At 39.2% G+C, this 21849-nt stretch overlaps 1 protein-coding gene across 1 annotated transcript; it reads left to right on the top strand.

Moving 5' to 3' along the window:
- Window positions 1–253: 253 nt before the first annotated feature.
- CTR9 (CTR9 homolog, Paf1/RNA polymerase II complex component) lies at window positions 254–20487 on the top strand. Its single transcript, XM_068194601.1, has 25 exons — window positions 254–408; window positions 2200–2298; window positions 3056–3295; window positions 3414–3531; window positions 4110–4199; window positions 5451–5599; window positions 7910–8017; window positions 8532–8639; window positions 8762–8998; window positions 9879–9968; window positions 10072–10200; window positions 10305–10488; window positions 11067–11155; window positions 11412–11597; window positions 11778–11865; window positions 12101–12249; window positions 14275–14391; window positions 14556–14701; window positions 16134–16205; window positions 17036–17171; window positions 17578–17724; window positions 18150–18307; window positions 18627–18723; window positions 19043–19155; window positions 19402–20487. Exons 1-25 carry the CDS (start codon window positions 364–366, stop codon window positions 19811–19813), a joined length of 3507 nt encoding a protein of 1168 aa, XP_068050702.1. The 5' UTR covers window positions 254–363; the 3' UTR covers window positions 19814–20487.
- The last annotated feature ends 1362 nt before the right edge of the window (window positions 20488–21849 follow it).

Genomic DNA, 21849 nt, shown 5'->3' with positions numbered 1-21849 from the left:
TCGTCTGACGCTTCTGAGATGCCGTGAGGAGAGGCGCCGCCTGAGGGAGCCGTGCCCCAAAGCCCAGGGAGCTTTACCCAGCTAAACCTGCTCGGTTTACCCGTGGCTGCGCGTATACGCACACCCAGAGCTGCCTTTCCCTGTTCCATAGGTGCGTATACCCCTATTCCCAGGGCCAGGTGCGGGACGGGTGTCAGGACGGGTGTCAGGACGAGCAGGCGCCGGCCCCGCACCGCCCCGGGGGCGGGCCCGGCCCGCTCCGCCCCAGTGCCGAGCACGTCCGGGTCGGGCGCTGCCGTGAGGGGAAGTGCGCGCGGCGGCCCCGGCCCGGCGAGTGGCGGCTGCGGCAGCGCTGTCGCCAGGATGTCGCGGGGCTCCATCGAGATCCCTCTCCGGGACACCGACGAGGCGAGTCGGGCGCGGGGAGGCGGCGGGGCAGGGCAAGGAGGGCGATCCGTGGCGGGGCGCGGGCGGTCGCCGCTGCCGCCCGTGGTTGTGCGCCGGGCTCGGGGCGCGGGTGTCGCTCGCAGCCCCCGTGCCGGGGTCGCAGGTGTGTTCTCGGCCACGCTTTGGCGTGTCGGGGTCTCTTGGCGTTCCTCAAGCAGCGCATAGACACAGGCAGGGCAGAAGACCCTCTCTGTGAAGTTATTTCATCGTGAAGCTACAAACTTAATTTAACTTTTCTTTATTTAAGGTACACTGTCGCAAGTGTAGAAAGGTAGAAAGGTTCAGGAGAAGTACGTGGAGATTTGCAGCGTGTAACAAAGTTTGCCATTCAATCATGCCGTGGCAGATACTGAATTAATAGAGTAGCTAAGTAAGGTGTTGAAACATAATGCTTACAGGTTGAAGAATATTCTCTGTGAATATCTACCTGCCTGCTCTCCTGTATACATACACATATGATACATATATGCATACGTAGATACGTGTACACAGAGACATTAATATACTCACAAATATGTATACAGAAACACATTTCTATGTGGCTGCCATTGAGGTTTTAAGTCTCACAAAATTGCTTTATTTTATGGAGTTTACATGTTCAAGGGCATTTTCTTCTGTGACAGAAATTTCTGTCTGAGGTGTCAACATGAATTGTGATCTTGGTGCTGCTGTTCAGGCTAGAACTCTTGGATCCCAAAGTTCTGAATTAATTACTAGGGAATGCAATAAAATACCCCTCCACTCACCCCTGCTCTTTTTTACTTCTGTGTTTTTTTGCTGTATGGGTAATATCTATTTCTCATTCATAACTATTTTAGTTGATAGATGAGGGCCATTATCTGTCAGACAGGAGGTGCTACGCAAGATAAACTAAAATGAGCCAAAGTTAAGCAGAAATATTTTTGCTGAAGTCTTGTATAGTCAAAACTAGAAGCCTTTTTAAACTGGATTGCTCTAATTCAGCCTACAGAGGAGTCCCGGCATTGGTAATCAGGGTACAACAACTACACTTCGTTCTTGCTGTAAAATTAACTTGTAACGCAGATGACTAATTATTAAAGACAGCATGAATGAGTAAGGTGAACTAACAAGCAGTTATATTGTGTTCCCAAATATCCCATCCAGAGAGTACCTGTTCCTATTTCCTCATTTTATAATATCAGAAGATTAGATCAACATGGGAGACTGATACTCACAAAACAATGCCTGAATGATGAAAAGTTCTTGATGTCATTTGCTAGTCATATCTACAGTTGTAAATATTCATAAGTTTAGCTGCTTCAATAGTCTCTTAATTTCCTAGGGCATAAAGGTGACTTTACAATATTTCAGGAATCTAAGTCTTAGGTATTGATTTTCTGACACCAGATGACTTGGAAGATTTTGTCTCTGAGCTAGATGTATATGTTACCTGTAGGAAAAGCTTTTGAAAGTCGGCAGTGTGCAGTCAAGTTGATTATTAGCTGGTTCTGAGCATGAAGTCCATAGTGAAAGAAGCTGAATTCAGATCTCTGCTTATTCTCCCTCGCTTGTACCCCAGACATTGGTTTGTCTTTTCTCTAAAGGGAGGCCATCGCTTTCATCTTGTACAGAACGCAATATATTTTCTCTCCTTTCTTTGTCCATAACCTTGTTTAAACACAAGTAATTATGTATGTTTTGTGCTCTGACAGGTCCAGTTTCCTTTGAGCTCAATGACTGACAATGTTTTCAAAGCCTTGTGAAAAGATGATCTGTGTTGTTTGGTTCTAGGTTATTGAGCTTGACTTCGATCAGTTGCCCGAGGGTGATGAAGTTATAAGTATACTGAAACAGGAACACACGCAGCTGCACATATGGATTGCCCTAGCGGTCAGTATAGATACAAATTGTGTATTTAAATACTGTATTCACATAATTACGTCATGATTTCCAGTTCCCTACTCTTATGACCAGTGATAACTGAGTTCCAAACAGATACTGTATGGGGTCATTCAGTCTTTGATTCTAGGCCAGATGTTTCTGATTGACATGTGCATATTAGGATTTTCATTTAATCTCTTTTTCCTGAAACAATGCCTCATGACTGTTGCTTTCTATGGCTTTTTCCCCCTCAATCCATAGTTTTCCTGGTTTGTGCCTTTGATTACATGCTTCATAAAAAAGGAGGGGGCAGTATCTATACCGTGGAAAGTATGATTAAATGTCAAAACATCAAAGAACTTCAGAGGAAGACCAGTGGATTCTTCTTATAAATAGCTAAAAAAGTTGTGTTTTAAGGTGGTGAGGCACTGGCACAAGTTGCCCTTAGAAGTTGTGGATGCCCCACCCCTGGAAGCATTCAAGGGCAGGTTGGATGGGCATTTGAGCAACAGGAAAGTGTCCCTACCCATGGCACGGCGGTTGGAATGGGATTATCTTCAAGGTCCCTTCCATCCCGGGCCATTCAGTGATTCTAGGGCAGAAAAATATTTGGCATTACCAGAAAACCTTTCTCTGATGATACCTACATTTATTTCTGCTTTATCCCTACATCCTAGAAAAAGAGTCTGTGTGATATCTAACGCATCAGCTTGGTATGTTCTGTACTCACTGGGGTGGTGTTGTCTGTTAAAACTGTGTTTTGTAGCTGGAGTACTACAAGCAAGGCAAAACAGAAGACTTTGTGAAGCTGCTGGAAGCTGCCCGCATCGATGGCAACCTGGACTACAGAGACCACGAGAAAGATCAGATGACATGCCTGGACACTCTGGCAGCCTACTATGTACAGCAGGCTCGGAAGGAGAAGAACAAAGACAACAAGAAGGAGCTCATCACCCAGGCCACCCTGCTGTACACTATGGCTGACAAAATCATCATGTACGATCAGGTAAAACAGATATCTGATCAAAAAAAAAAACATTTTTGTGTATTAGTGATTGTAAAGAAAACATATTTTACAATATTCTACAAAGATAAATGTATCACAAATTCTGTCCCTTGTCTAGAATCACTTGTTGGGAAGAGCCTGCTTTTGCCTGCTTGAAGGTGATAAGATGGACCAAGCTGATGCACAGTTCCACTTCGTGCTCAACCAGTCTCCAAATAATATTCCTGCCCTACTTGGTACGAGTTTCTGGATATTTGTAAGAACCTGGTCTCTTTGGTTGAGTTTTGGAATGAATTATGTGCTTAAGAGGGTGTGTGCAGAGAGAATTGTGATCAAGATACACATGGCAGAGACTAATTCAAATTTAGGAGGTACACATAGGTGGAAGAGCTAGGAAAAATGCAATGCTAACTGGCATCTTCTGAGGCCCAAGGGCAAATATCCAGTCCAGCTATTTATGCTTCCCTAGTGGTGGCAGTGATGCTGGACACTCTGTTAAGGGTGAAGTTACCACTTGTGAGGGGGTCAGCAGATTGTAACACTTGTAATTTAAGTTGTTCACTAGTCTTAATGTCTTTCCTCTGGATCAATGAGGAATTAAGTTTCTGCAGAAATATATGAAAATACAAATTGAATGTGTTTTCATGTTTGCTTTTTTCATATACTTGACATCATCAAATGTAAGAAGTTGTTGTCCAAATTTTCTGTTAGTTTTTAACTGTAACTTTTGAAAATGGGCACAGCACAAGTTAACCAAATAATACTTGAGTTTCTGGTTTATAATCTTGGTTTTATTCCTGGTATGTTCTAACAGGTAAGGCATGCATTTCTTTCAACAAGAAAGATTATAGAGGAGCCCTTGCCTACTACAAGAAAGCACTGCGTACCAATCCAGGCTGCCCAGGTAAGACAGAAAGTATTTTCTGCTTGCAAACTAACTCAGGTCTTCCTAATTCAAATTCAAAAGGCATTTTTGTGGTCTATATCTGTCAAAAGAACCCCAGCCCTCATTATAGAGTGCTTTAGGCATTCATTGACTTGAAGTATTTCTTAATATTTAGAGAAGAAAGTTGTATTTAGGAAAATACTGTTCTTTTTTGGTGTATTACCTTTTAAAGAGGTATTAGAAAATGAGATTTTGCATGTAAGAGAAATTAAAGTTGTATGGAGAGGGAGGGAACTGTTCAAGATACTTGCAGAATTTTTCTGTAAGCTGTTGGAATAAGGCTTCAGAAATGACATAACAATAATGAAACAAGACATAAAAAGCAAAATTCTACTTATATTGCATGATGTGAGTTTTCCTGGTCTTGTATTATTTTCTTTATGCAAAAATCTGGGAAAATGAATTTTAATGGCTGTACAGGTGATACATGGGATTTAGATACATTAATTCAAGGTATTTACATTAGGATCATAAATACTTGAAAGTCTCTTGAGAAATGTGATAGACTTTGCCATAATCTGTCTGAGAAAAGGTTTATTGCAAACTTGATGTGTCTGTGGTCTTCTTTACCATATTGGTTGCTACAAAAGCCTTACTTTTCAACAGACATCTTTCCTTTGCTCCCCTTTTTCTAATGGACACAGGTTTGAAACTGCTATTTATGAATTCTCTGTAGATCACAAGCAGTCTGAAAGGGCACTATGATACGAATTTTCTGTATTAGTACATCTGTACTTGGTTATGGAAGCTGGAGGATGATAAACAGCATGTGAATCAGTTCATCATTTGAGGAGAAATGCCAGCTAACTTGTTTATTCATCTGTGTTTTCTGAAGACCTGCTAGTTTGGGGTGAACTTAACTTGCCTAAGAAATGTCCAGCCCTTCCATCTGGCAATTTTTAATGCTTTTCTCTATTATTTTTTAATACATTCCCATAAAAGTAATTTTTTATTTGTTTGGCATTGGAGTCTGTGGGAGATAGATCAGTGTTCTGGGGTTTATGAAGAAATAAAGTCTTACTAATACATTCAAGTTCATTTTGTGGCCAGCCAAGTATGGGCTGCTGCCTTGAAAAACAGCAGATTGTGAGATGGCTTTACAGACTTTAAGGAACTATGAAAAACTCTTGCTTTCACTCCAGGTTGTGAAAAAAAAAAGGCATAAAGTTGAAACTTTGGCATTCTGAATGGTGTCATGTTGTTCTCTAGCCGAGGTTCGGTTGGGAATGGGCCACTGCTTCGTGAAACTGAACAAGCTGGAAAAAGCTCGCTTGGCCTTCAGCAGGGCTCTGGAGCTGAATTCCAAGTGTGTCGGGGCCTTGGTTGGACTGGCTGTTCTGGAACTCAATAATAAGGAGGTGGGTCTGACTTAGCAGGAATCCATGCTCAGTTTACTTTCTTTTAGCTAAAAAAGCAAAGTTTTTATCCTTTCAAAGATAGTCCAGTTTTAAAATGGGTAATAACTTTTATGGTTGAATAATTTTAAGTCTGTGTTCTGTTGAATGATATTATAGATATGTGCTTATGGTGTGAGCAGCACATTCTGAATCGCTTTCTTCTGTTGTTAAAAGTCTTCAATTCTGTTATTTATAGAAGAGTTAGGTACAGAAAAACAGTGCTAGGTTAACTGTTTCATTTAAAATAATAAAACTCCATGGTGACATATGTGGAGGAAGGTCAAGGTAAAAGACATATTCCCAGGAGGTTAGAACAAGTTTTTTAGAAGTTTAGGAGTTAAGAAGAAATTTTCAAACAAGTTTCAAAGTTGCATTCAGGCATGCATGCTGCATGGTAAACCAAAGAGTAGGCAAGAAGAAATTTTAACTGGGCTGATAAAAGTAAGTTTAAGTGGTGATCCACCTTTCTAGGTATTGTATCCCTAGAAAAATGCATGCAAATATAGCTTAGTTGGGATCATAACTTCCTTAGCAGGGATTAACCATCTCAGATGCTACCACTGGAGGAAGAGACCCTTAAGTGTTTTTAAAAAAATACATATATATATTGTTACATAATTCTATGTGGCTAAAATTTAGTCTGCTGATTTCTATAGTTCCCTAGAATGATCTTTTGTTAGCACAGAATGTCTGAAAATGTCTTGGTTTACTACTTCATGGCGGGGAATAAAACCTGTTAATATTTCCATGAAGAAACTAAAAAAAAAAAAAAAAAAGTGGGCATAAGTGTTTTTTTCATAAAACTACAGAAAGAACTAAAAATAAAGTCAAATTTAAATAAATTCCAAAGATGAGAAGTTGATGATATTTGGTATCTTTCTCTTTCTTTTCCTGATGATCTTTTGACTGAAGTCAAGGGATGAGCCCACTCATGTGAAGATTCAAAAAGCTGTGATTAAAAGCTGAGCCACTCAAAGACATTTTGTGTTCTTCCTAAGAAATATATCATCTGTGCTTTACTTCAAACTGTTCTCACAACTTTGTAGTAAAAGTTAGTGTAACATTGAAGAGTTGACACAGGGAAGGGAGAACACTCTGGGGAAAAGAGCCTCTCTGAGTATCAAACTAATTGATACCTTTTTTGTGCTTAGATATTTCTAATGTTTCATCCTCCTAGAAGATGTTATGATGTCAGATCAGGGTTGAGATCACACTGTGCTCTCATTGAGGTCTGTCTGATCTGTTTTTCTTAACTGAAAGCACTTAGAGCTTTGGGGCCTCTACCCATCTGCTGGATTGGGTTGAAGTTGGACATGAGACTCAAGGTATTGGAGAGCTTGGACAAAAGCACAGTGTGATTATAAACCACATTAGCCTTTGAAAATGAAGGCAGGAAAGCTTCAATATCTCATTATCCAGGTCTACTGTTATGCTAGGTTTGGAAAGATTGCACCTGTTGAAACTGAAATTGATTTTTTAGCTGCCTTCATGTTATGTTTTAACCTCTTAAAACCTAATATGTTCAATAAGACAGCTTTCTTCTCATCATAATTACAGAGTAAAGCACAGCCATTAGATGATTTCTTATAGCATTTTTGATGTTTCTGTTCAGAAATAAGCACAGATTAAGCTGACATGCTTGTGATACAGATTTCATGATTGTCCTAAATAAAGAGAAATTATTTTATCAGTTGTGGATTTGAACTTGTAAGTAAATCACATTTTTACCATGGGAAGCTTGCATTAAGGTGTAAAGCTTCTTTAGAAAAGAGTAAGTTGATGCAATGATATTTCTATATAAACACCTCAAACTTGTACTGATTTTAAAACAAGATCTAAAGTTGTTGTTTAGGATTTGAAGATGCAAATGTCTTGATTCCACTGTTGAATGAATTGGGTAAAACATTGAGACCTAAACCAAACAGGCACTGAGGACACTGAACAGTAGAAGGAGCAGATAGAAAGCTGTCAGGCTGTGAGTGGGACATGTCAAAGGACATCAACACTAAGTCTTTGGGGTTTTTTTGCTTTTTTGTTTTTTCCTAGAAATTCCTGCTCTGCTCTTTTCCATCCCTGTATGGTAGCTTCATTTCCCGTTTTCCACCTGTATGCTGCAGGAAGAAAAGCCCATAGCTGAATTTACTTTTTTTTTGTGAGCTCAGTATGGTCTTGTCAGAAATCCTGAGCAGCCTAGACTGAAAAATGGTTTTGAAGATGGTAATAAGATACAGATACTGAGGTGCTGCTGATACCTGTCAATGTTTCATTTAGGCGGATTCCATCAAGAATGGTGTTCAACTCCTCTCTAGGGCTTACACCATTGATCCCAGTAATCCAATGGTGTTGAATCACTTGGCAAATCACTTCTTTTTCAAGAAGGTAAGAGATCGCTGACATTTTATAGTTAAATGCTTGAAAACCTCTGAACAGCAAGAATTCTGGTGTTAGATTCAAACACATTTCATCAGGTGCCTAATATCTGTTAATCTAGATGAAGAACTGTGAGGTTTTTGGCCTGAATTTTGTATGAACCTTTCTCAAGAAAACCAAGAAAGGTACACTTACTTAAATCAAAATCAACTTTGTGTCCTGAAGGGGTTTTGGATTTTTGATGTTTGGAATTGGTTTCTTTGGTTGGTTGAGGTTTTTGTTGGTTTGTTTTTCCCCCTCCTCACTCTTCCATGCTTTAAAACATGAAATAGAGAAAATAATAGTAACGGCTAAAACTAAATCTGTTGTCATTTAGTCAGTGCTGTGACTAAAGCATTGTTGTATTTTCCAGCTATCCATGTTTAAATCATAAAATCACTTGACCATAAATAAAGTGAAGTGAAGCCTTCCAAATTTTATTTAACTTCCTTTTTTTTTTTTTTTTTTTTTTTTTTTTTGTCAGGACTATGGTAAAGTACAGCACTTGGCTCTTCATGCTTTCCATAACACAGAAGTGGAAGCAATGCAGGCAGAGAGCTGTTACCAGCTGGCAAGGTCTTTTCACGTGCAGGTAGGGCAGTTTTTAAAACTCCCCTTTGAGCTCACGTTTTAAAAAAGTCTCTGTTATAAAAGTTCATGCAAAGGTTGCCTCTAAAAACACTGACTGTTCTTCATTTAATTCCTTTTAATCAGGAAGATTATGATCAAGCTTTCCAGTATTATTACCAGGCCACTCAGTTTGCCTCATCTTCTTTTGTACTTCCGTTTTTTGGATTGGGTCAAATGTACATTTATCGAGGGGACAAAGAGAATGCTTCACAATGCTTTGAAAAAGTCTTGAAAGCCTATCCTAACAATTATGAGACTATGAAAATCCTTGGATCTCTTTATGCAGCTTCAGAAGATCAAGAGAAACGGGATATTGCAAAGGTGAGCTTTCCTTCCGCCAGCATCGTGTTTATGTGCAAGAGTAGAACTTGGAAATGTGACTTGAAATCAGATTGTTCCTTAAGTTGAGTAAAACTCAGGGTTAGGTGGCTGTAGATATGGAATATTTCATATGGGCTGTCATGAGGGGTCTTCCTGTCTGTGAAGAGTCACAACTTCTGGACAGAACTGAGACTACACTGGGCTCTGGGTAAAGCATGTCCAAGAATTTAGAGAAGCTCCAGCCTCATGTCTCTATTTGGTACGTGAAAAGGGCAAAATCCTTTCCATATATATATATAAAATTGTCTGAAGATGGGAATTTAGCTCATGATTTCATGAAAAGAGCAAATCGGCTGGTGATTTCCAGAAAGCACTTGTCTTGTCTGGGCTTATCTGGAAGGACAGTGATGCTTTTTTTTTAAATGAAAGGTATTTTAAATCTAATGTTGGGTAGATAAATGCAAGAAATGTTAGACATTTCTCTAGCTTTTCATGTTTCATTTCCAGAAAGCACTTGTCTTGTCTGGGCTTATCTGGAAGGACAGTGATGCTTTTTTTTTTAAATGAAAGGTATTTTAAATCTAATGTTGGGTAGATAAATGCAAGAAATGTTAGACATTTCTCTAGCTTTTCGTGTTGGTGTAATGGCCTTTGTTTCTCTAAGACTTGAAGCAGGTGTTCTGTTCTACAGAAGAATAGAGTAACGAAGAAAGAAAACTAATGCAGATTTATTACTGTGCAGATGTTTAGGATTCTTGCTTGTGCAATATGGTACATCTTTCTAGTGTTAAAGTGAATGCCTTCACTCTTCTCTTTTGTTTCCATTTTTTAAAACAGGCTGTGTGTCTTTGAAGTGGCATAATTATCTGCTGTTTTTCAGGGGCATTTAAAGAAAGTCACAGAACAATATCCTGATGATGTAGAGGCATGGATTGAGCTAGCCCAAATTCTAGAACAGACTGATATACAGGTATTATTAATACACACTTGGTGAATTGTGTGTGTGCTTTTCATGAGAGCATGTAGAGCTCATTCTCTTCTTTCTTTCATCCACTTTCTGTTTCTTTGCAAAGGGTGCTCTGTCAGCTTATGGAACAGCCACACGCATTCTGCAGGAGAAAGTACAGGCTGATGTCCCTCCAGAGATCCTGAATAATGTGGGTGCCCTGCACTTCAGGCTGGGAAACCTGGGAGAAGCAAAGGTGTGCAGTTACTCACAGTTTGAATGGTGTTTCTTGATCACACAGAAGTTTTTCTTTGAGGATATTCTGGAGTGCTTCATTGCTCTTTTCTTTCTGTACTTCAGAAATACTTCCTGGCATCGCTGGATCGTGCGAAAGCAGAGGCTGAGCACGATGAGCATTACTACAATGCCATCTCTGTGACAACATCCTACAACCTTGCCAGGCTCTACGAGGCCATGTGTGAATTTCACGAAGCTGAAAAGCTCTATAAAAACATTTTGAGAGAACATCCAAATTATGTTGATTGTAAGAAACATTTGGTATTTCAGTTCTACAGTTGTCCTTATAATACCAAGAATCTTCTGGTTGACAGTGTCTTCTGCTCTCCTTATGTCTGTCTTCCCTTGTTCTCACAGTAGTGTTGGGGCTGACCTGTGCTATTTGCCACGGGCTGCAGCACACATCATGCCCCAGCCTCATCTGTAGCCTTTTCCCTGTTTGTTTTCCATTGTCACCCGCAGATACCCTTCCCAAAGCTTGTGGAAATGGGAGAGCTATTTTAAAGTGGAGGGAGGAGAATTATGTAACTGATGGATCCTTATTTCTTTTCAGTTGTCTTTAACTTATGAAGCAAATTTAACACATTTACAATACTCTAACTATTCAAAACCTGCAGTTTTTGTATGGCCATCATGGGTGCAAGTTCCTCTTCATATCATATTTCTCATTGTGAGTAGAATATGAAAGGTCTCTTAGTGTTTGCTGTCCTTAGCTGATAAGAGATAGATTGCTTTTGAAATTCATGCATGGACAATATTTTCTGTGTTCAAGATGACTTTAACCTGATCCCTGATTTTTATTTCATTTTCTATCTTTATTTTCAGGCTACTTGCGCTTGGGAGCTATGGCCAGGGACAAAGGGAATTTTTATGAGGCTTCTGATTGGTTTAAAGAAGCACTTCAAATCAATCAGGTTTGTAACCCTATAGTGTTTAACATTAAAACACTCCAAACAATAAATTAACTTAAAATTTAATTTTCCTCTTTTTGTGTTTTTAATTTGTTTAAACTAGGGGAAGAAGAAAGAGCTGCCATATCTGCTCTCTTTGTTTTGTTTGGGGTTCTTTTAAATATGGAATTATGTTTAAGAAGAGTAGCACTTCATACATGAAAAAGAACCCTTGCAAAGGGTTCCTTTTATTTGTAACTTAGAGGGAATTTTTATTTAGGATCATCCAGATGCCTGGTCTCTGATTGGCAATCTTCATTTGGCTAAACAAGAGTGGGGTCCAGGACAGAAGAAATTTGAAAGAATATTGAAGCAGCCCTCCACACAAAATGATACTTATTCCATGCTGGCTCTTGGCAACGTCTGGTTGCAGACTCTCCATCAACCCACAAGAGACAGAGAAAAGGTAATGGGTATCTCTCTGCCCTGTGTGTGGGCTTGTTTGCTTATTTTTTGTATGTTGTTAGCTATTCAGAACCTCTTCTTAATGTTTGTTTGGCATCTTCTAGTTCATAAAACCTCTGGGTAGGTCTTTTAATTCCCCACTTTAGAAGTGAGTGATGAATTGGGGCATTTCTTTCTGCAGGAGAAACGTCACCAAGACCGTGCATTAGCCATCTACAAGCAAGTCCTCAGAAATGACCCAAAGAATTTGTATGCTGCTAATGGCATAGGTGAATATCAAACTCTAGTTTTGCTTCAGAGGTGATCATATTCTTAAGTTTCGTGCTTTAATAGAGAATTCTTTTTTCAGGGCCCGAGCACTGACTGTAGAGTGGAGCCCAGGAAATGGCAGCTATGTCTGTTTTTAAAGGGACACTTTATTGAGGCAGTATTGAACTTCCTGTGGTAGGAGTGCACCGTGCATGAACCTGGAAGCTCACACTGTCCATATTCCTCTCCCCTCAGGAGCTGTCTTGGCACACAAAGGATATTTCCGTGAAGCTCGTGATGTTTTTGCCCAAGTGAGAGAGGCCACAGCAGATATCAGCGATGTGTGGCTGAATTTGGCACATATCTACGTGGAGCAGAAGCAGTACATCAGTGCTGTGCAGATGGTAACATCTGCACATTGAACTACCTCCTGTCTTGGCTTAGATGGCTTCTAGATGTTTCTCTGTTGTCAGGGCAGCTGGGAAAGTTTCTGAGCACTGTTTTAACAAATTTTAGGCCTATTTCTAGCAAGCTGTTGGCTGTCAAGTCTAGATTTAGTAGCAGACTGCCAAATGTGGGTGGGGGATAACAAAGCACCTATCAACTTTTATACTTTTTTTGAGAGCAGGGTTAAAATGTTGTTAGTGGAATAAATTATTAGCCAGAGCAATATCAGTCATTGTAGTTACTGCATGTGATTTACATGCAGATGTTTCCAAAGTAAGTAAATACAATATGCTGCTGGGATTTTCTTTTAAACAGCAACAATTCCTATTTTTGTTCTTGTAAATGACTACATGAATACTTTAAAAGCTGTCTTAAAAGTTGTCTGGGCTGTAATTTCACTCACCACAGTTAAAATCACAAAATAATCCACGGTGGAAGAAATCTCTTGAGGTCAGCTAGTTTGACCTGACCTGCCCAAGCAAGGAAATGTTCAAGTGTCAGCCTGTTCTGAGTAAATTGACTCAATTAGTTGATGAAAAGCATACAAATAAGCTTAAAAACACAGCATATGTTGAACTGGACAGAAACTAACAAACTTGTGTCATTTAAGATGAGTCCTTATTGAGGCTCAAAGACACTTCATTCAGAGCTATTCTGAAGCTTTTTGTGATGCTTAATAAAGAAGTGTTACTGGGCCTTTCTTACATGATCAGGAGCTCAGTAGTCACTGTCCTCCAGTGAACTATTGTTAGCAAGCTTTGGCAACACTGTCACATACACTCTGTTGTGCTTGAATGGGGTCTGTTGTTTTTTTAGCACTTTGACTATTTTTATTGACAAAAAGCCTAATGAAAATCTCATTTTAGCAATTGTTTAAGCAGTGAATTACAGTGGGGAAGTGGGTATCACTTTCACCTATCGATTTAGGAGAAAAACATTTTACTCATTTGCTAATTTATTTAAGAAAAGGTGTTATTAGAATTGTGTTTATTTACTGAGGTGTTTTATTGTTCCCTGAGTTTTGCTATGCAGTCACAGTGTGAAATACATTATATTGGATTCAAAGGGAGACAAATTGAAATTACTTGCCCAGCTTAGTGCAGCCACAATAATTATCCTTCTGAGTTCTCTACCCTAAAGCATACAAATCTGAGGCAGGCTTGAGCTAAACACAAAATCTTGGATGCTGAAGGTGCTCACAGCACAGCGAGATCCAAGAGTTACAACCTCAGGTGTTACAGTTCAGGGCAGTTTTTCTGTACTTGAGCTGCAAATAAAACATACTTTGTATTCCTTGCTATTTTGGAGGCTTAGAGAGGGTGTAGGGTTCTTTGAGAAAAGAGTATGTCAAACAGAAGGTGCCTTTTACTGAAAATGATAACATTTGGTATCTTGTAAGCCTTTAATTCCAGACCCACAAAAGTTATAGTAACAAGTCATCTTTTACCCTTTAGAGAACCTGATATCCCTTGGCATGGGCAAGTTCCTTAGCTGGGTGGACAGAACAAATTTGATGTTGAGTTATCTGGAAAGTCTGGATTTTTTTTAACTAATTACATCAGATATATGGAATTAGTATATTAGATATATTTCATTTGGTAAAACATCTGATATGAATAAAGAAAATAGATTGTTTATTCCCCCCACATACTGTGGAGAATATTTGAGTGATCTTAAAATGAGTCATGTTGGTTGGATTTGTTGCAGTAAATGCTACTTTTAAAAGTATTCTTTTGTACTTAAGACTTACAGAACCTTCTGAGCTGCAGCCAGTTTCTAGAAAAAATCAGCTATGGCATAGGAGAGAGAATGTTCTGATCAGTGAAAAGGAGGCACCCAGGTAGCATAACACACTTCTTTAAAAAAATAAAAGGCATATTAGCAGTAATGCTTTTTAGGAATAGAAGCATTTAATAGAGTTAATTAACCAAAATAACAAACCACTGTTGCCTCTTACTTTGATTTTTTTTCTTTTATTTCAGTATGAAAACTGCCTCAGAAAGTTCTATAAGCATCAAAACACCGAAGTGTTGTTATATTTGGCCCGGGCACTGTTTAAATGTGGCAAATTACAGGAATGCAAACAAACTTTGTTAAAGGTATGGATCTGGAACATGGATCACAGAATAAAATTACTGTTAGTTGATGTGTGTTTGTGTTTCTTTCAGTTTGGTGGTCTGGGGTTGAAATGATGGTGTTTATTCTCTGTATGTCATTTCTGCTTCACATTGTAGCTTATCTTAAAAATATGGCTTTTTTCCAGGCCAGGCATGTGGCTCCAAGTGATACAGTCCTCATGTTTAATGTAGCTTTAGTGCTGCAAAGACTTGCTACCTCTGTCCTGAAAGATGAAAAAAGCAATCTGAAGGAAGTCCTTAATGCTGTGAAAGAACTGGAGCTCGCCCACAGGTAAAGATCATTTGTTTCTAATCATTATAATCCATGTTGTTGTCCCCTTCCAGTATACTAGCAGTATTGAGCACAAATCTGGTTAGAAGAGCAATCATCTTCTACAAAGCACTGTGTAATTCTAGAATTTCTAGTAGGAAAACAAAATATTGGGCCTGACAAAACTGTGTGTTCAGATTTTATTCCAGAACCAGTTTTGTTTCACCAGGTGCCAATATGTGTTTCTCAGAGTTTTGTTATTGCTGTGACCAAGATGTTCTTCTTCCCAGAAATGCACAGTTGGAAAGATGTTGATAATTATTTTAGAACTTGAATACTATTTTATGACTTCTTTCGAAGCAAACTATAAGGCTTAAAAGCAAATCTGTTTATCTTACATAAGCATAATTAATGACTGGCAGTCCCTTAAGACTAATTTCACCCTCCTTTTGGTAAGTAAAGCCCAAGTACTGTCACAGTTTAAGAACAGAAACAATTTCTTAAGTACATTTGAGATATTTTAGTTCTGTTTAAAAAACAGTAATAGAAAATTTTGTGCAGACAGCAGTGTGATTAATCTGATCCTGTTGTCAGCATCCTTGAACAGAACTTTCAACCATTTATCCTGCTCCTAGGTGTAGGTGGTGCATGATTTTTGCATTCCTAGCTCTGCTGTTACATTGAGGATAGAAGTTCTGACTTAAATTCAATGAGAAGCTTGTTATTTATTGTCTTGAAGAAGTTGTATGAAATGTTATTTTTTAATGAATCTATTAACTAAAATTTACCAAAATTTTTGGAACATACTCTCCATAGTGTAGACCTCAAGCAAGGAGTTAGTATATTCACATACCCAAGAATTTTAGTCTAGCACAGAAACACTTGTTTTGAAATGCTTCTGAGGGTATATGGGAAGAAGCTGTAGCAATCTTGAAAGTTAGAAGTAATTTTCTTTGTAACTGGAAAAACTTTTCAAAGCACTGATCACCATAGCTCACTGTCTCCTTGTAAGTTTGTTACATTCTCAAGGGCCTGTCCATGAGGTCAAGGAGGCTGCTCTGAAAGGATTTTTGAAAAACAAGTTTCCCTTCCTTCTCTTATGCTGAATTCAGGCATGTGATCTGTGGCAGATAAATCAGTCTGTTGGGGTCAGCAGTGTACTTACTGGTAGGAGCCAGCAAATGAAATCTCAGAACTCTCTTTAGAATTTTTCCTCTCCAGAGTGGTTTTAGAATGCTTTAGATTTGGAGTAGTCTGAATGCACTTCTTAACTGTTAAAAGGTGCTGTATTAAAAGGTGTTGGCACAGAGGAAATTCACAGTGGGATTTCCTCATCTTTTGAGTTCTACAGGTTTGCAATTCAGGAGTAAATGCTTTGTTTTAAGGCAAAATTGCAATAAATATGGTAGTAATGTCATCTTTGCTTACTTTGGTTTCTTGTGATTTCCTCCAGGTACTTCAGTTACTTGAGTAAAGTAGGTGATAAGATGAGATTTGACTTGGCACTTGCTGCTACAGAAGCCAGGTAAAAATAAAAAAAAAAACCAACCCACAAACAAATCCTTCATTCAGATTCTAAGTGAAATATTTTTTGTCCTTTTTTTTTGGGTTTTGTTTTTTTTTTAGTATTAAAACTAAATTCCAAAATTTCAGCTGTCAGTTTGTTAGAACAGTAGAAATACAAGTGCAGGGTCACTCCCTACCACTGTTTCATTCTTTTGCTGTGTTTCACTTCTGCACATTCTTGTAAGATTTCCGTAGCCCCATACAAATACCACGTGTTGGCCATCCTGCACTGTACATTTGAATGGGTATCATTGAAGCACTTTGTACAGAGAAGAAAATTTCAGTATTAAAAGAAATGTCATTTTGGCATCAGCTAAGAGGGGGTTGAAAGCACCATACTTTAATGTTTTGTGTGACTTGGACACTTTATGCAACCTTAACTCTCACACTACTGGGTGTTTGAAGCTTGAATTTTGCCCTACCTTTCCAAGAAGTTTTGTTAGGTTGTTGTGATTAAAGACAAGTTCTTATTAAACATACTTCTGAAGCTCTCTGAATTGGTTGGCATGATTCCTTTTATGTTCATGTGTGGGTTTTCTGTATATGAATTGGCTACGTTTGAAGTATGAAGCAATATGTTCTGAAATGATACATTGGAAGATAAATTAGCTTACTAAAAATGCTTTCATTTTCTCAAAAATCTGCACTGCTCTTCTTTGTGCTATTTCAAGTAGCTGTTGTTTTAGTTGACTGGGGATATGAATGTAGTGTTGTGGTGCAGGCACTTCATAAAAGCATTTCTTTTTGTGTTTGCCACCTTGCCTTACCTGAGAACCTTGGATTTTGCAGGCAATGCTCCGACTTACTGAGCCAGGCCCAGTATCATGTGGCTCGGGCACGCAAGCAGGATGAGGAGGAGAGGGAGCTGCGTGCCAAGCAGGAGCAGGAGAAGGAGCTGCTTCGCCAGAAACTGCTTAAAGAACAGGTTTCATTGCACTAAATTCTGTGTACTGCATTTTATAAGCACAGACAGTGACAATATGTGTGCTCCTGCTGCTCTGGGGTGGTACCTAATAGCTGTTTTTCTCAGTCATAGTGAGTGCCAGCTGAAAATATTGCAGCTAACTCTTTCTTCCCCGTAGCCTCAGAAATATTTAGTTGTATAATGAAATAAAATAGATGTGCCGTAAGTTCTGCCATCAGACTTTTAGCTATTCTACCATGGGCTTTTTAGTAATTTTTTTTTTTCCCATGTGCACCTTCTGCTGTGACACAGAGCATCAAAAAGCAATTTTCCAGTCTCCTGACAGCAAATCATTCCTGTGCCTGCTGTTATAATCACCGTGGGGGTGCAAATACAATGGTAATGGTTGGCTTCCTTGGTGTTTCAGGAAGAGAAGCGCCTGAGAGAAAAAGAAGAGCAGAAGAAACTTCTGGAACAAAGAGCTCAATATGTGGAGAAGACCAAGAATATTCTGATGTTCACTGGTGAAGTAGAAGGATCAAAGGAGAAAAAACGTGGTGGCGGTGGAGGCAGGGTAGAACAGAATGTTTTAATCTCTTGTTTTTTATTTCTTTTAAAACTCCTTAATTTTCCCCTTCTGATATATAGTCTCTTATAGGAGCTCAGGTTTTTAATTTCAAGCTCCTATGCTCTACTGAGTAAAATTACAAAGGTTTAATACTAAAATGTCAGAATTGGAAGCTAATACTTAAAAGTTCTGAGTGTGGTGGCATCACTAAAATGTGTTCAGTTGTTAAAATAGCAGAAGATTATCTTATTATGTGCCAAATCAGTTTCTAAAGTATACCTGTCTTGTACCAACTTTGCCATAGTCTCTAGAAGGTCTATATTTTTATTTCTTCTAGAACATGTTCAGCTAAATTTCCATTTTGAAGTGTTTCCTGGTAGCTTTGTAACTGGGCTGTGAATAACAGGTTGTGTTGTTTGTGTTTCTTACAGCGCTCCAAAAAAGGAGCAGGGGAGTTTGATGAGTTTGTCAATGATGACAGTGATGAAGATCTGCCCATCTCTAGAAAGAAAAAGAAGAGGAAGGGCAGTGGTAGTGAACAGGATGGGGAAGAAGAGGAGGGTGAGAGAAAGAAGAAGAAGAGGAGGAGGTAGTTGATACTTTAATTAATTAATTAATTAATTATTAATGTCAATTTAATATTAGACTTCCCTGAGCATTAGTAGGGCTTTTAAGTAAATTCTCTTCAGTCTTTTGTAATAGTTTGAAAACAAACTCTTATCAAGAGGACACATGGTTATTTTTTACTAACACATTACACTTTATAAAACTTAAGCAACCACTCTGCAAAAGAAGTAGGAGTAACACTGGATGAACTGGACATTTCTTGAGACCGATATTTTTTGTATGTTTTAAGGGTTTTTATCAATATTGTGCTTCGTGCCATATAAAATGTGTTTCTGTTCAAGACCCCAGAAGGCAGAAGAGGGGAGTGACGATGAAGAACATGAAAACGGCCCGCGGCCTAAAAAGCGACGTCCACCCAAAGCAGAGAAGAAGAAGGCTGTAAGTTAAACCCTGAATAACTGCATCACTCTCTAAATATGTGTTTGGAGTTCAGCATTACCCTGGTCAAGAGAGATTTATTAGTGTTGAAAATTACAGCAAAACCTCCTGAAGCCAACTAGTCTTAGAGCTTGTTTTTATCCTCCTCCCCTGTTGCTGTTGCTGCTTCAAGGATGAAAAGGATATTTCCAAAGCCATCTAGAATTAAGTGATAGTAAATGGAAAATTTTTTAAAAGCATGTCTGGTTTTCTGAATGTGTTTCTACATTTGGGCCCTGTGCCACATGAACAAGCAGCCCTTTGTTTTCCCCCTATACAGCCCAAACCAGAACGTCTGCCTCCTTCAATGAAAGGAAAGATCAAATCAAAAGCCATCATTTCATCAAGTGATGATTCTTCTGATGAGGACAAACTCAAAATTGCTGATGATGGGTAAGAACCTTAATTAACTTTGTATGTACTTAGAGTTTCAATGCATGCCTTCAAGAGAAAATGCAGGGTTAATGAGATAACATGAAGATAATGAGAAAGTTTTCATTGTACTCACAACATCCCAGTGCAAATTAATTCCATTCATTCTTCTAACACTAGCATTACCCAAATCCTCGTGTCTTGCTTTATTTATCAGCTAAAGGAAGCACCTTTAATACCATTTTTTCCCTCTGCTTTTCCCCTTAGGCACGCTAGAAATAGCAACAGTGATTCTGAGGAGGGCGAGCAGCAGCACAGCAAACGCATTGTTTCCGACAGCGATTCCGATAACAGGAACAAGTCTGGCAGCGAGGCAGGCAGTCCCCGCAGGTCCAGCGCCCGCGTGTCCGAGGAGGAGTCTGACAGTGACAGGTCCCCGAGGAAGAGGCGGCGCTCGGAGTCGGAGCAGTCGGACAATGAGTCCGTGCAGTCGGGGAGGAGCCGCGGCTCCGGCGGCTCCGAGAACGAATCGCGCCCGGCTTCGCGCAGCGCCGAGTCCGACAGAGACTCCGAGAGGGGCTCTGACCACGAGGGGTCTGCCAGAGCTTCTGGGAACGAGTCTGAGCCGGAGGTGTCTAATGATGAGGGCTCTGAAGGAGGCTCAGATGACAGCGATTAGAGCTGAATTACAGACCGTATTTTTAAAAAGTTCATGTAAATACATCTCAGTTACAGGGGAGATAGAATTTTTATATTTCAAAACTGTGATTTAAAGAACCTTAATGTTTTAGTAAACTGTTGTGAGACCTTCTTGTGATTCTTTCTATTAGTTACTAATGGATGTTTCTCCAAGTTGGCTTATGGTGTATTTTTAAATTTAAACCACTGTAGGTGCACAGAATCTCTGTCCTGTAGTCAGCACACCGAGGATGGAATGCATGTAAAAACTATGGATCATAAAATCTCCTTAGGTGGTTCAGTGTGGCTGAAACTTTGTTCTGTGATTATACATGCATAGATGGATCTTAAAGTCCTACCAGATGCAAGAAAGAGCTGTGGATATTTATCTTTTTCCTCACTTGGAGTAAAGGTCAGTAGGGAAGCTTTTCTTTCTTTCTATTAAAGAATAAATGTGCCACGATGCAGCTCTTTTAAGTTTTCAAGGGTTTGTTCTTTTGCTTCTCTTTTTGTGTTAAATCAGTTGAAAATATGCAGATCTTAGAGAAATTTTATAAACTAGTGATGCAGATTTAGATGGAATAATTTAATGGGCTGGTAAAGACATTTGGGAGAACTCTTGTGTTACTCGAGAAAGGTAAAGCTGCCAGTGTCACAATAAAATGTTCTTGCTTATTTGTTTGGAGTGATTTGTTTTACTCCTTAGAAGGAAGGTGTAAGCAGAATACCTAAAAAATGTTGAATTTGACAATGGAATCTGTTTGGAGGAGGTGGTCCTCACTGTGTTGTAAGTACATGGCTTTGGGAACTAAGTCCTTTCACATAATGTGCTCAGGAATAACAATGAAGAATTGCTGTGCTGTCGACCAAATCTGATTTCTCTCTGTGGTTCTGAAAAAAATCAGTGGTACCAGTCCAAGGAAATGTTTTTCTTTTTTCATTGGTCATTAATTCCTGTGTCAAGCATTTGCTGAGAGAAGATTCTGTAGGTCTGGATAGTGTATTGCTACCAGTTCTAATAGACTGTATGGCCTAAATATGTTGCCTTGTTTTTAGGAGGCCTGGATTGTCACTACTGATAGTTCACTTGAAGCACTAAGTGAAAGTGAAGTTTCCCATGCTGCTATTTCTGGTTTGTTGTGAGCATGAGCTGTTCTCATTGTGGATAAGTTTGTTCATGTGTTTATGGGCAGCTGGTAACCATAGCAGAATGCAGAACACTCGAGATGTCTCTTTGTGGCTCAGTTTGATACCAAGTTTCTATCTGTGGTTTTACCTAAAACTAAGCATCCGAGTAGAAGAGCAACCCTCGTGTTTGTTGGGTCAGAGTAAAGCTGAATCATGACCCAGAACCACAGGGAAGCAGTGGATAACTGAGGTGGGAATGCTTGATGTCACATGGCTTCATTTACGAGGCTGTGGAGAAGTGTGAGGAAATTGGTGCAACTAAGGAAAGCTGATGCATGCCAGGTGAAACAAAAAGAGCATGGACAGCAGTGGCAGGTGTGAGAGAAGCCAGCTCTTAACAACAGGAAGGAAAAAGATGTACAGCATTTACTATGGGATCTTAGAAAGTTTCCTCTTCCTCAATACACCTCTGCTGTCATAGCTTTATCATGTTACTAATACTGTCTTCCTTGTGAAAAGTCTGCAGATTTTGTTTGATGCTGTATGTACAGAAAATACATTTAGTGTTGGCTAAAGATAGCTCTAGATGAAGTGCTGAGTGGGTCTTCAGACCTAACATCCAGCTGGAGAGAAATGCTTTCTGGAAGTGTAAAATAACAGGGGTTTTCAGGCATCTCTTGTGAGAGGTATTTTTTGTGCTCTCCACAGAAAGGAGTTGTGTAAGGAGAGGTTATGACTTAATACAGCTTGAACTGGGTGATGTACAAGAGGCCAATCAACAGGGACAGAAAGGGGACAAGGGATGCTTTTGCTTTGCTATTCCTCTGCTTTTCAAAAGCAAAATAGGAATCAAAAAGCCACCAAAAACCAGAAGTAATTTTCTTTTTTTAATGGGAGGATTGAGGGTAT

Source organism: Anomalospiza imberbis, chromosome 6 (assembly GCF_031753505.1).
Source record: "Anomalospiza imberbis isolate Cuckoo-Finch-1a 21T00152 chromosome 6, ASM3175350v1, whole genome shotgun sequence".
In the NCBI taxonomy this organism is placed as follows: domain Eukaryota; kingdom Metazoa; phylum Chordata; class Aves; order Passeriformes; family Viduidae; genus Anomalospiza; species Anomalospiza imberbis.
The sequence above is the reverse complement of the archived record's forward strand: the minus strand, read 5'-3'. Positions and strand labels throughout refer to the sequence as shown.